General features: G+C 39.7%; 6 protein-coding genes across 6 annotated transcripts; 1 reads left to right on the top strand and 5 right to left on the bottom strand.

Annotated features, from left to right (window-relative positions):
- Nucleotides 1-1301: 1301 nt before the first annotated feature.
- Nucleotides 1302-1983, bottom strand: JH06_3667 (hypothetical protein; the record flags this gene model as incomplete). The annotated part of the gene is made up of 3 exons (XM_014670691.1): nucleotides 1302-1445; nucleotides 1474-1558; nucleotides 1589-1983. The coding sequence occupies 3 exons, from the start codon at nucleotides 1981-1983 to the stop codon at nucleotides 1302-1304; spliced, it is 624 nt and encodes a 207-aa protein (XP_014526177.1).
- Nucleotides 1984-2028: 45 nt separating this feature from the next.
- Nucleotides 2029-3213, bottom strand: JH06_3666 (NAD-dependent dehydratase; the record flags this gene model as incomplete). The annotated part of the gene is made up of 7 exons (XM_014670690.1): nucleotides 2029-2174; nucleotides 2205-2391; nucleotides 2421-2695; nucleotides 2725-2863; nucleotides 2893-2994; nucleotides 3027-3098; nucleotides 3133-3213. The coding sequence occupies 7 exons, from the start codon at nucleotides 3211-3213 to the stop codon at nucleotides 2029-2031; spliced, it is 1002 nt and encodes a 333-aa protein (XP_014526176.1).
- Nucleotides 3214-3588: 375 nt separating this feature from the next.
- Nucleotides 3589-4473, bottom strand: JH06_3665 (qhypothetical protein; the record flags this gene model as incomplete). Its single annotated transcript, XM_014670689.1, has 8 exons — nucleotides 3589-3762; nucleotides 3798-3886; nucleotides 3917-4008; nucleotides 4040-4089; nucleotides 4120-4177; nucleotides 4208-4308; nucleotides 4340-4381; nucleotides 4417-4473. The coding sequence occupies 8 exons, from the start codon at nucleotides 4471-4473 to the stop codon at nucleotides 3589-3591; spliced, it is 663 nt and encodes a 220-aa protein (XP_014526175.1).
- A 361-nt stretch (nucleotides 4474-4834) lies between these two features.
- JH06_3664 (hypothetical protein) lies at nucleotides 4835-8444 on the top strand (the record flags this gene model as incomplete). Its single annotated transcript, XM_014670688.1, has 13 exons — nucleotides 4835-5128; nucleotides 5161-5283; nucleotides 5315-5628; nucleotides 5659-6228; nucleotides 6260-6358; nucleotides 6389-6489; nucleotides 6525-6702; nucleotides 6733-7472; nucleotides 7504-7684; nucleotides 7714-7885; nucleotides 7916-8133; nucleotides 8164-8295; nucleotides 8327-8444. 13 exons carry the CDS (start codon nucleotides 4835-4837, stop codon nucleotides 8442-8444), a joined length of 3240 nt encoding a protein of 1079 aa, XP_014526174.1.
- Nucleotides 8445-8507: 63 nt separating this feature from the next.
- JH06_3663 (hypothetical protein) lies at nucleotides 8508-10739 on the bottom strand (the record flags this gene model as incomplete). Its single annotated transcript, XM_014670687.1, has 13 exons — nucleotides 8508-8888; nucleotides 8920-8965; nucleotides 8997-9169; nucleotides 9198-9332; nucleotides 9364-9527; nucleotides 9557-9651; nucleotides 9681-9763; nucleotides 9794-9868; nucleotides 9899-10092; nucleotides 10123-10221; nucleotides 10252-10420; nucleotides 10452-10629; nucleotides 10666-10739. The coding sequence occupies 13 exons, from the start codon at nucleotides 10737-10739 to the stop codon at nucleotides 8508-8510; spliced, it is 1866 nt and encodes a 621-aa protein (XP_014526173.1).
- Nucleotides 10740-10987: 248 nt separating this feature from the next.
- JH06_3662 (hypothetical protein) lies at nucleotides 10988-13938 on the bottom strand (the record flags this gene model as incomplete). Its single annotated transcript, XM_014670686.1, has 12 exons — nucleotides 10988-11162; nucleotides 11193-11344; nucleotides 11375-11602; nucleotides 11631-12040; nucleotides 12072-12328; nucleotides 12359-12612; nucleotides 12644-12951; nucleotides 12982-13069; nucleotides 13099-13221; nucleotides 13243-13549; nucleotides 13579-13808; nucleotides 13840-13938. The coding sequence occupies 12 exons, from the start codon at nucleotides 13936-13938 to the stop codon at nucleotides 10988-10990; spliced, it is 2631 nt and encodes an 876-aa protein (XP_014526172.1).
- Between the last annotated feature and the right edge of the window lie 2424 nt (nucleotides 13939-16362).

Below are 16362 nucleotides of genomic sequence, written 5' to 3'. Positions count from 1 at the left end.
ATGCTCTTGTTGATTTGTATCTGTTAGCAGATACAGATGGCTTGATAGTATGTGAAGGAAGTGGATTTGGTCGAGTTGCTTTATCAATAACCCGAGCTCGACATACTCGGATATACAAGGTTACTCATTCCATTATTCCAAATTGGAATAGGGACAGTTGCAAATAAAGATAGTAATTGACAGATAGTGATTGTTTCAAACAGAAGACTCACGAATGAACACTTCCATATTCTTTACACAAAACCTTTCCTTTCCAGTAAAGATTAGATTTCCTTTGCCTGTGGGATCTTCATAGGACCATGGAAAGTTGATACTATGTGATTCGCAAAAATGACCATCATGACCCCGGAAAGTAAGATCACCATGAGAACCATACGAAGGACCATATACATCAACATACGAAATACAAAAACGGGGTTCTCTATTCTTAAACAACGTAGGAGGAATAGAATAGGGGTTCTTTAGAGTGAATAGGAAATGGTGATTGTCACCATACATAATGCCATTCCCTTTGGAAGAATCGAAACCAACAGAAGAGTATGCTCCGAAAAGGTTATTGTTATCATCTTCAACTATGTGAATAATAGCACCCTTGTTATCAACAATTGAATGGAAAGATTCGGGAGTCATTACATCTTCGTTTCCTGAAAAGACCCGTTTCCAATTTGATTTCTCACCTATCCAACTGAGTATAGCAGAAGCATATTCCTCATTTAGGAGATCAGACTGGGAAAAGTGAGCCAACTACAGATGAACACAATATATTATACAAACACTATCCATATTCACTGCAACGTGTATCTACAAAGTCAAATACCAACGATGATTATACAATCGAAGAATGGGGATCTTTTGTCCATGTCGCTGGATCTACTGGTTCAAGTTTAGTCGAGCCATAAGAACACCAAATTAGAGGAAGAAGAATGACTGCAATCATGAAAGAGACAGCAACAAAGATCTTTCGGTGTCCTATGTAATCCATTTCTGTCAAGAAGCGATTTCTTTTATAATGAGCCTATCCGAACAAACAAGAAATGATACAGTCTCCAAAGGATGGAGAAAACAATCAATGAATAACTGTACCTCAGCATCATCGTTTAATAAATGTTGGATACATATAATACCATTATTGTTGATACGAAGAAAAACCTTCAAAGCAAGAGATAACGGTTTTCCACATCTCAGCAGATGCTGTCTGTTGTACTTCCAACTCTTCTCTTCCTTACAATAGAATTCAGCCAAAATCGAGCTAACATTATCTAAGAATCCATCATATCTAGTTGAAATCATCCTGCATAACCCTACGACACAAGAGCATCTGTACAGGAAACACACAACCCTCCATCAGGATGACAAGCAACCTCTACTTCAGATGCATTCTTCATGTTGTCCACTTCGGAAAGAGCACTCCGAAGCGCAGGAGGATCAATAATAGCGCCTAGGAGCTATGTGATATACGGACTATAGACATACGGTGAGATCATCTGTGAAGAGAGGCGAGTAATCAGCAATATCGTCTACAGAAAGAAGAGTTCGGATTTGGCATTCACTGTGCATTCTACAACTCAGTGAAAGCACCTATGCTGACTCATTCTCATCAAGGACAAGTTTGATACACCGATCATCTGAAGAATACATCATCTGAAGTGTCGTCATCATCAGTTTGCTGTTACCAAAAATGGATACACATTTCGATAAGGGTTCCAAATTACACATAACAGAGTCTGTAGGCCCTTCAATATGATATTCATCAAATAAAGATGTTGCTAAATGAGTGGAGAGTTGAATTGTCTTTGTCTTGTCAGTAACATGAAACGATAATCCAGTATCACTGATATCAATTCGGATTTGTTCTGATTTGTCTCCACTTGAACTAATCATGAGTTGTTGATGAGAACAAGACATGGCATTTAAGACGTCGATCAAAGCCTGTGCAGAGAGCAATTTGCACTCCATTACAGTGACTTGCGAAGCCAGATTCATGAGGAAAAAAAAGGTGGGAAACAAACAAAGAATCACGGGACTGACTTAAACCTTAGGGTTCATAATGGTATCCATATTGTTGACAAGATTTGGCATACGAACGCTATTCCAATCAATTGTCTTCATATACTCGATCACCTTTACAAGACCCTCATCTAACTGAATCTTTGGCTCCCAGCCAAGAGCTTCCTCTATCCATCATTTGTATCTCAAACTTCTACTAGCACGAGTAATATCAGGTTTACGCTTACATGGGTCATCCTTTGGAAGATCCAAATACACAATCTTGCTCTTGCTTCCTGTCATTTTCACTACCTTCTCAGCAAGCTCTTTCACAGTGAATTCCACAGGATTACCCAAATTAAAAGGTCCAGTAACATCATCCTTCTCCATCATACGGATCATTCCCTACATATCATATTATCTTCGAATTCTACTTCAATCAGATCATCCACATATTGGAATGAGCGAGTTTGGCTGCCATCTCCATAGATCGTAATATCCTCGCCACGAAGAGCCTGACGAATGAAATTGGTCACAACACGACCATCATAGGGATGCATGTAAGGTCCATACGTATTGAAAATACGTACAACACGAATATCAAGGTTATATGTACGATAATAGTCAAACATAATTGACTCAGCTGCACGTTTTCCCTCATCATAGCAAGAACGAGGTCCAATCGGATTCACATTTCCATGATAATCCTCTGAAATCAAAAACGAAATAGAACTGTACCTGTTTGAGGATGAACCGAGGGATCTCCATAAACTTCACTGGTACTAGCATGAAGAAGTCTGCACCCAGTATCCCTAGCAAGATGAAGCAGATTCAAAATGCCCAAAACGGAACACTCAAATGTCTTAATAGGGTATGTCTACTCTCAATACTCCATCCATTAATTACTTGATAATGAATAGGAGCAGCTGGACAAGCCAAATTATAAATCTCATCAACTTCCACATACAACGGCTGACGGATATCATGAAGAACGAAATCGAAATTAGGCTATCTGTAAGTTCAAAAACAACGACATATACATTTCCAATAAGATGCTTGATGTTCTCCTTGGATCCCGTCAGGAGATTGTCAACGCAAATGACTTCATGTCCCTACAAAATCACAAAATATGTGAAAAGAATGTACCATCTCCAACAAACGTTTGCAGAGATGACAACCGATAAATCCAGCACCTCCACATACCATGATTCTCTTCTTCCCAGACATGACTTTGTGTTGTATACCAGAAGTTGGAGCCACACTCATTCTTAATGGAATTATGAGTCAAACTATGCAGTTATTAGAGTCCTTGATATTTATGAAGACTGCAAGTATAGTGACTTGTTTTGGGGCTTTATTGATAATAAGATAAGAGCTAACTCGGTCCAGGGGTCCCAAACCTGTGAATGATTTCCGCTAACAATTGGACATAAACGCGATAACGGTATTATATTCATTTCGTCTTCCTATTGGCCCCTTCTTCTATTTGAAGTTATTTTGCATATTGGTTAAGAAGTAATTAAGAGAAGTAAACGGTAATGTGAGAAGTGTATCATTATCCAAACAAATCATGGATAAAAGTATATAGAAACAAATAAAAACTTAGTTCTTAAAATAAAATACGATCTGATATATGAGAAGAATTAGCAGCAGAATAATCACACAATACCATCTACACATTCCTGAACTTTTGCTAACTTTCTTTGCTCGTTTGCTTTCTTGCATTAAACGGTTCTTAGCAACATCCACATTACTATCCATCTCATCTAGCAGTTTCTATTCATTGAACTCTCTCTGATACCGGTTACCACATGAAGATCCGCTTCAGTTCCGATAGCAGATCCAATCTCATGAAGACGACCTAATGTGTCGCTGATGTCCACGAGAGCTTGCTCCTGATCTATACCTTAAAGATCAAACATAATAATACTAGCAAAGATCTGCTCCTGCATGTGATGAAGATCAGCATCCGATTGCTTTGTTAGACTCTCCGGATCCACATTTGCATGGACTAATTGATTCCTACAAATCATATCTGTTTGTCAATCGTCACTTCATCTTTAGATTACCTCCTGAAGAAGCAAATTTCGTATCACAATCTTTCTAGTTATGAACCATCGCAACTAATCAAACCTTTTCTCGAAGTAATCCGTCAATCATGTTCGCACGGCGCTTTATTTCGCGATCCGTTCTAAGCATGAGTCTTCGCAAACAAGCATACAGTTTATACTTTGCAGCATCTTGTGACATACTTGTTAAGTCAGCCTGCATCTTCCGAATGTTATTCTCTACAACATCGAGTTGAGTTTGAACCTTTGCAAACTATTAATCAACTTAGATCTGATATTATCACATCTTTCGTTCCAGAATGAGGATCGAGTGCTCCCTTCACTCTCTACTCCAATTACTCAGAAGGTGTCTATTTCGTACACTAATCATCTCGAGAGTTTTGTTGTAAATAGAATCCCATTCAGCAATACTAGGCATCTTTAATAGATAGGAATTGATGTGTTTCTTTGCCAGACAAAATAACGATGAATGCGGTTTTTTTGTTCTTTTGGCAGGTCCTCCAAACACACAATCCTAGCTTCGATTCATTCAACTGAAAACCCGCAAGTATCTCTATGATTTTGGTCAATGGAGATACAATTGGCAAAGTACTAAGGTTTTGGTCATTTCAACGACTATGGGTGGACTTGAATGTCCACGAGTTTTCTATTGAAATGTACAATCTATCTTTGTTTCTTTGTTGTTCTTGACTTACTATCAAAGTGAAGGGTTTTTGTCAAACCCCGAGCATTTTCGTATTATCAAGTTTTCGTGTTTGTTGAACTACAACTTCGGTTCGATGGAAGAATCGACTCAGCAATACGTTGAGAAGCAAATTGAGTCCAAAGAGGTTCTTGCCAAGTCAATTGCTGAGAATCTTGTTGGAAATGACGCATTGATCGATGGTCCTTTCGAACCTCACAAACAGACGTATGCTGATTATGCTGCTTCTGGAAAAGCAGTGAAGTTCATTGAGGACTACATCACGAAAGAAGTTCTTCCTGTGTATTCGAACACCCATACCTCTTCATCGTATGTTGGAATTCAGACTAGTTGCTTTAGAGAAGAAGCTCGTGGGATCATTCGTGATACTGTATTCATGGACTCAATAGACCTCATTTCTAGTACCACTGTACTGACAATGATGTTATTCTCTTTGCTGGAACTGGAAGTACTGGTGCAATCAATACATTTGTTCGTATTCTTGGTTTGGAACGTAAGAAAACGCCCTATGGTCTATCGAAGCCTGTGGGATTATTCTTCTGACTCTTAATTGTAGTTGTTACAATGTACCTTCCCTGGCTGTCCTCTTAGTTTTAATGACTCTGGTGACCTTCGTCTTCACCAACGTACACATACCGATGGAGATGCGAGTTCATGGTCTACAGACATCAGTTCATCAACAGGTCGTATTGTGACTCCTGTCTCGAACGATTCAAATCGTCCTATCGTATTTGTGGGTCCTTTTGAGCATCACAGTAATCTCCTTCCCTGGAGAGAAGCTGATGTTGATTTTGTTCAAATTGGTGTAGCAAAGGATGGTAGTTTGGATCAAAACGAACTTCGGACACGTCTTCAACAATTTAAGTCTCGGTGCGTATGTGAGGTATCTCTTATATCTAGTCCCCTACGAATTGTTTCTCTTAACCGAGTCAGCAATGTGACTGGTCTCATCACTCCTATGTCTCCTATCAATTGTTTGGTCCACGAAGAAGGAGCACTGATTTGTTGGGACTGTGCTACAGCTGGGTCTCATGAAGCACCCCTCATGAACAACACTACAGTTAATCCTCTCGATTACTGTGATGCTTGCTTCTTTTCACCACACAAGATGGTAGGTGGAGTCGGTTCCCCAGGCCTACTTCTTGTGAAAAAGAAACTCCTTCTCAATGAGGTTCCCAGTATCCCTGGAGGAGGAACAATTTTCTATGTGAGTGAGGGTCTCCATCGCTACACACAGGTGCTAACAGAGCGAGAAGAAGGAGGAACTCCCAATATCATTGGAGCCATTCGCTGTGGCCTTACTCTTCATCTCCACAACCATCTTGGTTGGGATTGGATTCGCCAGCGTGAACAGGAGTACTATCAACAGACTATGGAGGTGTTGCGCCAGCATCCTAATATCGTGATTTTGGGTGATGATACGGATTGCCCAAAAGCTTCTGTTTTTTCGATTCTAATCAAACACAATGGGTATGAACTAGATCTTGAATGACATAAATAGTCGTTATTTGCACTGGAATTTTGTATCAATGTTGTTAAGTGATCTATTTGGGATTCAGACGCGTTCTGGATGTATGTGTGCTGGCCCATATTCGATGCGGTATCGATTCCCTTCATATCTGATACTTAGTCTGCTTGGGATTGATGGAAAGAAGGTGAAAGATGTGGATGCCATTCTGTTGGATAAGAATGAGATTTTCCGTCCTGGATATACTCGCATCAGTATGTTTAGTGATTCATGATAATCATATCTCACCATTCTATAGGTTTATCGTATGTAATGACTCCTGAAGAAGTGAAGTTCATTCAGAGAGCTTTGGTATTTGTGAGTGAAGATGGTTGGAAGTTCTTACCAGAGTATGTATTCTTTGAAGATACCGGAGAATGGCGTCATAAGAGTATGAAGAATAAGAAGCCCTTCCGTCGTTGGTTGAATGATGTGAGGTTGGATTACTGGACTGTATTTACTAATAGTTTCCCTGATGGTCATATGTCATATCCAGTGAAGGCACATGAAGTGAATGAATTCAGGATTGATTCATCTTATCTCTCTTCTCTCTTTGAGAGTTATTATGAGCAAGCCAAAGCTACATTGGCAATAACAGAAAAATCGATGCTAGCTCCTACGTATGTGGTTTCTGAATATTCAGCAGCCAATGTCAAGAATGAACAGTCAGTACTGGTCACACAGTATCGTTGGTACGTAACTCGAATTGAAGCCTATCAGGATTTCAAGTCAAATTATACTCCTTCTAAGAATGAATCAATCTTACCATCAATTCTCATTCATGTGAAACAGCGAGGTGATCAGTCTGTATCAACTGAATCTCATCATGATTTGAAATCTTTGAAGCGTGCATCGAGTGAAGTTTCAACTACTCCTAATCACGATGCTTCCACTGGTACTCCAACCAATGTTCTTGGTCCCAATACTTCAGCTCCTTCAACCAATGCTTTCACTGTCAAGATCAGTGACAAGAAACAGCGTCGAGAAAGCTGTATGCTTTCTAGTACTGGAAAAGAAGTGGTTCCTCTCTCTGTTGTGAGTATTGCTCAGGAACCTGGAGTAGAATTTAAATATCATACAGGCGTTGATGGTACTTTGGAGTTCACAGCAATCGTTCCTGGAATGGAATTTAAGGAACGAGTGAAGTATATGAAGAAACACAAGGAGCTGTTCCCTGAAGTGCCTACTCGACTAATGAAACTAATGGGTATTTTAACTCTAATTAAATCATATTTTAGGTCAGGCCGTTGGACACTACGATATGATCAAAGAAGGTGATAAGGTGATGTTAGGTCTTTCAGGAGGAAAAGACTCGTTGACAATGCTACATTGTTTGCTTCAACTCCAACGTAGATCTCCAATTAAGTTTGAATTGGCTTGTGTTACAGTAGATCCTCAAACAACAGGATTCGATCCATCGTACCTGTACAATGATTCCTTGATTATAGTCCTCTTCGTGATTACTGTAAGACACTGGGTGTGAAATATTTCTATGAGTCTCGTGCTGTAATTGCATTGGCTAAGAAGAAGCTTCAGAACGGTTCAATTTGTAGTTGGTGTTCTCGAATGAAGCGAGGAATCTTGTATAGTGCCATGCGTCGTGAAGGATATAATGTGCTTGTGAGTCTATTACTAAGAACTGAGAGATAGGTTCTGGCCCAACATTTGGATGACTTGGCTGAATCATTCCTAATGTCGGTGTTCCATAATGGTGTCTTGCGTACTATGAAAGCTTGTTATATCAACAAGGAACAAGATATCCGAGTGATTCGTCCATTTGTGTATATTCGAGAGAAACAACTCAGAGAGTTTGCAAAGACAATGAATCTACCAATCATTGATGAAAATTGTCCTGCTTGTTTTGAAGGGTGATGAATGGAGAGATGAATGAGATGTAGACCGAAGGAACGATATCGAATGAAAACCTTGTTAGCAGCTGAAGAGAATCTGTTCCCAAATGTGTTCAATTGTATTCTTTCAGCTATTATTCCTTTGATGCAACATAATAGTGCTATTGGATGTGCTATGGAGTAGATATTGATAAGACGAATGAGTATATAGACGTGATACACCTCGTGAGATGCGTGGAAAGTTACGAAACATGCTAAAGGAACGTGGAATTCATTATGATCCTAAGAAGGATGAGATGGATGAGGATTATGATCCTAATGAAGAATGAATATCATTTCTTGTTTATTATCAACTCAGTACACTTATCAAACAATCAGAAAAGCGAAAAGTCTTAAATGAAACTCCCTAACAATTGTCGTCTTGTTGTCATTCTCTTAAATACAAGAGCATTCTGAACATTCTCAAGAGGAAGTTGTGGTTTTTCTTTATCCCGCTCCTCTTCAGCCATAGCAATCATGTCGTTATGAAAACGATTTCGTGGTTTTGCTTCCAGTTCCTTGTGAAATGGTTTCTCATACAATGCTCTCCAACCCTCCATATCAATATCTTCTTCTTTCTTCACTCTCTTAGGAGGAGAAAATGGCCTCTTCACATTATGTGAACATGGCAAGGCTGGAGAAGCGTCCTGTTTTTGAGTCTCCAATCCCTCATCCTCATTCCCACTTTCAACCACTTTAACAGGATTCGTTCTTGCTTGTTTCATTGGAGGCGGCTAGGATTGATGGAATACCAGAAATTCTCACAATACTTGTTCGAGGTAATGAGGCTTGTTGGTAGAATCGAATGACTCTATGCGATAATTACATTCCCTCTCTCTTACTTCTTGTTTGTGATTACTCCTCGTATAGAGAAGTTCCGTAAACACATTCGATTCAGAGCAACACCACGACTTAGAGCCACATATGTCATACCAGCTTCAAAAACACCCCTCAAATCCACATCCAATAAGTCAATCGTCATTCCTTGCGATTTGTGAATCGAGATTCCCCATGCCTAGATCATAAACAGGATACATGAGTACTAGTTTCAAAGGAAGCTGAATTCGACGCGCAACGACACGACTTCCTAATTCCATGGTGAATTCCTTGTGAGTAACAGTTCGAAGTATGTCACCTGTTGATGTAAGGAAACGAACCACAGGGATCATCTGACCAGACTAGAATTGAAGAGAAAGAGGATCACAGTACCTCAGGGTCCTTCGTATAGCTATCAACAACTCCTCGACTGCCATTCACAAGGCCTTCAGAGACAGAGAGATTCTTTAATAACATCACTTGAGCACCTGGCTTGAGGGATAATACAGCAGGAGCTTGACAACTCTTCTGCAACTGAATGAGATAATTGGAATCACCTATCATGAGAATGAATGCGAATCCTTACCATCATCAACTGCTTTGTATTCAATAGAATCGGATTGAATATGGTTTAATGCAGACTCATTGTATTCATCAACACTCTTGTTGTATGCAAACAATCTAAGATGAATTGGAATCATTTCTCCTACTTTGTAGGCATTACTGCATTGTGGGTTAAATCATTTCGAGACATACGACTGATCATCTGGATCGAAGATTGTGACACATGACCCTACAGATGAAATCTTGAAATCACAACTACATATCGGATATCTCGCAATAGAGCTTGAAGTTGAGCGTCCTTCTGTCGGAACACTTTCTTCATAATGATAGTCTTCTATTCATCATTCATCACTTCCTCTTAAACTTGAATCACTGCATTCCAACACTCGCTTTCAAAACAGTAAACAACATTATTCTGCCCTAAACCAACAGGAGGCAACTGAAAGAAATCTCCACACACAATCACTTGAATTCCTCCAAAACACAAATCACTTCCTCGTACTCTCCGAGCAATTGCTTCTAGTTTCTCAAATAGTCGACCATCAAGCATGGAGATTTCTTCGAGTAACATCGTTTAATCAACAGTACCGTCAATAATTAACACTTCACATGTTTGCCACCGTTGTTTCGCCTTCTTGTTCTGAAGAATTCGACGAACACACTTTGTTACGGTTTCATCACCTACTCCTGGAATTCAACAATGTTAGTCTTGGTTACCAATTCCTGCAAACGAATGAAGTGTTGTACCGCTGATGTTGCAAGCAGCAATTCCAGTGGATGCTGTGACATAGATGTTGTTCGCACCATATTTCTCCTTCAAGGCTGAAACAATTAGTCGAAGAACATAACTCTTTCCTGTCCCAGCATCGCCTGTAAAAAACAAGTTCTACAATATCACTCGATTTCCATTTTCTCACATAACCCTCAAGCGCAGACATATATACTTCTCGCTGTTCGTCCGATAACGCAGCGATAGCTTCCGAATTACTCACTGTTTCTTCGTTTATCGACTTCTTGGTGATATCGGCATCTTCAACTCCGCTCCGGGACTCCATTTCCAGTCGACTCTGTTCTTCAATGCGAGTCAGATCATCTCTACACATAATGACAGTTATTTACACTAACAGAAACCCCTGCGACAAAAAAGAGAGTTGGGAATCCATGTCTCCAGAATTGTCAGGATTCTTCTCATGATTTGCCTCCATTATCGTTTCTATTATATCAATGAAGAATTGGAAATAAAACTTCTTTCCGACTCGATACAACTATTCTAGAGTAAAATGATTTCGATTTGGAGAGATTATTAAGAAGAGGGAAGCGCCTTTGGGACACAAATGCCCCATTTCTACCTAATACCGAATAACTCAATAGAATGCTTGATGAGAGTATAGATAGTTTCATCCAACGAAACAAAACAAAATACAAACTACATTCTACCTTTCTTGACAGGACTCTATAATTCACCACCCGTCGAATATCCCACAACAACAGATCGTAACTGACCAATCAACGACTTTTGTGGACTCTCATGAACAGGTTTCTTGAACACATTGACGGGTCTCTGAACATTCTCTTCATCAACACTCACTCGTTTCGATATGACGTCAATTGAAACATCTCCATCTCGTCTATTCTTTATTCTCTAACCCATTTCTCACTTTCGGTTACTCACAGCAACAGAATTCAATCGATCTTCGAATCCCTTCACAGGTTCCTCTCTATCTTCTCTTGAATACGCCAAAGAATCCTTTTTATCCATCAACGCTTCAATTTGGGATACTAATCCACTTGCATTTGCCTTCTGTGCTAGCTATATCTCATCTCATTCTTATTCACTCACAATAGCCGCCTTCTTCAGAGCTGCAACTGAATGAATCAATGAGCAGAGGTATTCCGCTCGTAATAACTGATTGTTTCCAATCTCTACATTGATCTGCCGTAACAAAAACTTATCAAATTCAATATGCTCTCGATGTTGATCACTTACACAAAGAGATGATTGTGAAGAAGCAGAAAGGTCATAAGTACGTAGAAGTAGATTGTTCTCGAATTCAACCATTCCATTGTCCTTGCTCTACAAGTGAAGTTTCATTCACTTCAATTACACATAGTGGAATCTTCACATCCAGGACAGACAACATTGGTCGAGGAAGAGTTGGAGGAATGGATGCTGCTGATGGTAAGAGAACATATTTGATAGTGTGAAGTGATAGAGCAACCAACCAACAGTATGGAAGAGCATCTCCAGGTTCTTGTTTCTCTTTTAGATAGAACTTCACATTCATCAGCACAATCCATTCCATTTCATCATACAATACCTCCTCGGTAGGAACAATCACTCCACAGAATACTCGAATCACACACTGACTATCATATGAAGCAACATACCCTTCCTTCGTGAATCCAATCCATTGAAGTGTTGAATGATGAGATAAAGGAAGAGGACCCTGATGTAACCTACGGAATGGAGCTGTACAGTAAACAATCATTTTTAAATTGTGTGTATCTGTGTTCAAATACCAATAAGAATTATTTACTTGCTAATGGATAGGAATCTTCATAGACAACACATAACGTTCTGTCATTTCCAACCATCGTCACAACATGACCACATGGAGTTAATATACTATTTTGAACTCCACTTACACTCCAACAACGCAAATAACCTTTTGATGTATACACGAACACCATACTATCTGTGCAGGCAACCAAATCTGGTAACTCTCCAATCGGTAGCTCAGCTCTCCAATAAGCATGACTTGCCCATGAATTGAATGCTCGATAGAACACTGTTCTATGAATGAGAATCTGAATTCATGTTAACCCAAAATTCTTTCCATTCTCATCTTCTACAACTCCTCCAAATACTCCTCCATTTGAAGACAATGAGGCTACAACCACATCAGAATCTTCCTTGAAGAGAAGTCGCTTGCGATGAGAATCTGAAAACACAACTTCCAAAGCACTTCCATCATCAACCAATCGTTTCACTATCAACCCAACTTCATTCCAAGCCAGAAAACAACGCTCTTGAGACGTCTCAGTAGCTGCTGGCATGAACATATCATGGAGAGATGTCTAGGTATTACTCACTCCATGATAACCATACATTCAGAGTCATTGTAGGCTCGCTTGTATAGTTCACCAGAGCATCGTCTGTACTAATTCCAACCTCCTCGCTCTGTGCTGGTTGGTTCTCCTCAGTGTCTTCCACACGTTCTCTACGTACCTTTCGGATCACAGGCATCTCGTCATCACTCTCTTGTTCAATCACCACATTTGCTTCCTGGAGCTTCGGTTCGGTCTCCTGAGGCGTAACAACAACAGTTTGTGTTCCACTCATCATCGCATCAGGAATTACACCGCCATACTGTGTTAGTTTCACGTCACGATCAAGGACCAGAAGAGACCGTCCATCTACAAATCACCGTATGTTAAGAAACTAACCATCTCTCCAGACCATTGTATTGAATCCTGTTGCTTCTGATTCGACCTTACCAACAACAGCTTTAGTTCCCTTGTCTACCACAATAATCTGTAATTAAAAACCATTCATACTCATACTGTGTTCACTCCATCTAGTGGAACGATGTAAGCAACATACTGTCCATTTGGGGAAACCACAACCATGAGAGCATCCTTTGATTCTTCAGTCGGAATATCCATCAGAGATATCCATGTTCCTCTCTATGAGTTACTGCGATCAACAAAACTGACTTGAATGAATTGGATCTCGTTTCCATATGGAATGACAAGAAGATCTCCTGATTCTGACCAACTGCAATTCAACGAGGTACACAATTCCTTGCTGAGTCCAGGTTTTGAGCTCTCACAACTTTTCTTTGTTAGATTCCAAATTCGGAGTGTTCCATCAACGCTAACACTACTTAGATACTCTCCTTTGGGATCAAAAGATACAAATGTGACTTCTCCCTGATGTCCAACCAACGAGAATACATTCTCCCTCTCTCTAATATCAATAACTTCGATTACAGAATCCTTGCTTCCAATCGCCCTACAATCCAAATCCTTATCCAGCCCTACAAGTATGTAGAATCATGGTTGATAGCTAAACAATTGATAGGTTGGGTAGTTTTGTAAATGACATTGTCAAACTCGAAAGAGTCTAAGTGATAGGACCGAATCACATTGTCGTCACAAGCGACATAACACATCTTTTTTGCTTTGCTTGCAACACAAGAAACAGGCACATTTGTCAGATCGGACCTTCCTTTGCTCTCAAACTTTCCACTTACTAGAGTATTTTCCACAATCTACAAATTCAATTTCAAAATCCTCTCGAACTCGTGCATCACCTCCAACGGTGAAAACTGAAGATGATTCGGTTGCAGGGATGATTCCACAATATCCCTCAGAGTGGATAGACTGAGTTTGGATTTCCATTGCACAGCTTATTGACAAACGAAAACCGCGGCAAAAGGCGGGAAACTTGAATCCAACAAACACAAGGAAATCAATGAAAAATAGAAAAGATAATATATGTCAATGCACTATACAACAAAACGCATCGACTTTCCAGCTACCAAACGCTGACACTTCTGAAGAAGAACGTCGCGAGCTCGAATCTCTTCTAGGCTTGTTCGATAACATTCTTTTAGTTCTTTATATCTATAGAAATCAATAGCTAATATATATTGTACTTCTTCTGGAGATCCGAGCACAAAGGGCAAGATCGTTGTTTCACCTCTTCATACTTCTTTTCCAGCTGCTTATATATATGAAGAAGGTTTTCGAACTCCTTCTTCTCACTCCTCACTAATTCCATGATACGGTCGTTCTGTGCATTCACAACATCCAGTGCTTTTGTTTTATCCAGGATAATGCTATTTACTATAGATCAGAAAGTGAGTCCTTAATTACATTTTCGAATCTCCTCTTCAGCTGAATCCTTTTGTTGGGATCTAGCAATAGCCTCACGAACAGAATCCAAGCACTGAGCAAGTTGCGATTCTGGTGAGGTTCCAGAGAAACAGATTCCTAGTTCCTTCCCTAAGGCTCTGATGGGAGATTCCAGTGTTGTAATTTGTTTACTCTGTTTCAGTTCAGCCAGACTTCGGACTCCAGACTGTTCCAACACAGATCGCACAGTACTCTGTAGTGAGTGAAGTTGTTTGACAGGAGCTCCATTGCTGTTTGCTCCCTCAACTAATTCCTCCAACTCTGCAATCTCTCGTTGAAGAATAGTGAAGTAGGGAGAGTCGAGAACGGATGGTTGTGATCTAACCTCTACAGATTTACGCTGATGTTGCTGACACCATTCAAATAATCGATCCATTCGACTTTCCAACGTCTGAATCTCTTCGGATTTGGATACACTCTCAAAGAGCAAACCGTCAATTTTATCGAGCCAACGAGTTATCAGATCAATTTCTTCATGAATAGTTGAGTAATTCTCCTCTTCATCTGATACTTCGGGAACTGGAGGTAATAAAGTACTCTGTGACTCTTCAAGTTGCTGCTGAAGGATTCCAATCACTTTATTCTAGGAGTGGAACACGTGTTATACTCCTACAGCGCTTATCTCCCGTTCTTTTGCAGCTTGGAGTTGTGATAGATAAATAGATGGCTGCTGATTCACCTGCTCTTCAAGCATATCCCGTTCTTCCTACAAAACAAAGCCACGTTTTCATCCCACTTTCAATTGTTGCATTAATTCTTGAGCCTCATCCAACATTTCATTTTGCTGATCGATGAGTCGTTGCTGGGATTCCACCTTCGCTTTCAAATCTAGGTAATCTTTCAGCAGCTTTTCCTCAGAGAGCCTATTATATCAATATAACACCTTAGAAATACAATCCACTGTTGACATCTCGAAGAGATTGTTCCAGGAGTTCGTTTCTTACTCGAAGATCTGCATTTTCACGATATAATTGTTTCAGAGCCACATCCTATATATTATCACATCACAATTACTCTAAACAGGATCTTGAGACAGTTCAGTTGTCTTTTCTGATGGAAAACTATCTCCACCGGAACCTGGATAGTAATTCTGGAGAGTCTTCTTGTTCATTCAGAAGAGAATCCCATTATTTGTCGGTCTGGGAGTTTCGGCGAGCCCAGTCCCCATTATACATGTCGTAACTGACTATTGCAACTAATTATTTCTGGGATTCCATAAGTGGTCTTGATTGTTTGTTAAAGAAACATATTTGAGATTTATTTGGCTTTGCAGACAGTTCCGTCAACGTGGATGGTTCTAGATAATAAAGATTGTTGTGTAGTATATATTGGAATGCTTGAAATAAGAAGGGTTTGAGAGAGAAAAGAACAGCATTGAGACTTCTCAGCGGGTTAAACACACTGGTACTAACTCAACTCGTAATGTAGATCAGACGGGTTAGGGCGCTTTCCACTAGATATGACCGTTCTTGTTTTCATTTCTTTCACTAACCCTTTTCAACAACACATTCTTATCCTCACATCGTATCAAAGACTGTCAATAGATTGTTATTGGTTTAATAAGGAGTTTGTCCAAAGCAATGATTGAAGTGTATAATTAATAATGATTTCCGTGAATCTGTTTTAGGTAATTTCGAACGGAAGAACAGTATTTCTTTTTCGAATAGGTGTAATGAGTGACAGTAAGAGAATGAAAGTGGACAGTAAAGAATCAATATCAGAGAAGATGAATGGAGTAGACTGGAGAATGAAATGGAAAGAGTACTTGAAAGAGAGTGTATTGAATGGTAATAAGAATTGTATGTTGATTTTGAATGTTGATAAAGGAGAAATGAGAGGAATATGTAAGAGAGGAGAAGAAGTGATAGAAGTGAAAGAGAATGAGAATGAAGTGGAATTGATGATAGT

This window comes from Blastocystis sp. subtype 4, assembly GCF_000743755.1.
Source record: "Blastocystis sp. subtype 4 strain WR1 chromosome Unknown seqid_0241, whole genome shotgun sequence".
Taxonomy (NCBI): Eukaryota; class Bigyra; order Opalinata; family Blastocystidae; genus Blastocystis; species Blastocystis sp. subtype 4.
This window is presented reverse-complemented; position numbering and strand designations above follow the sequence as displayed.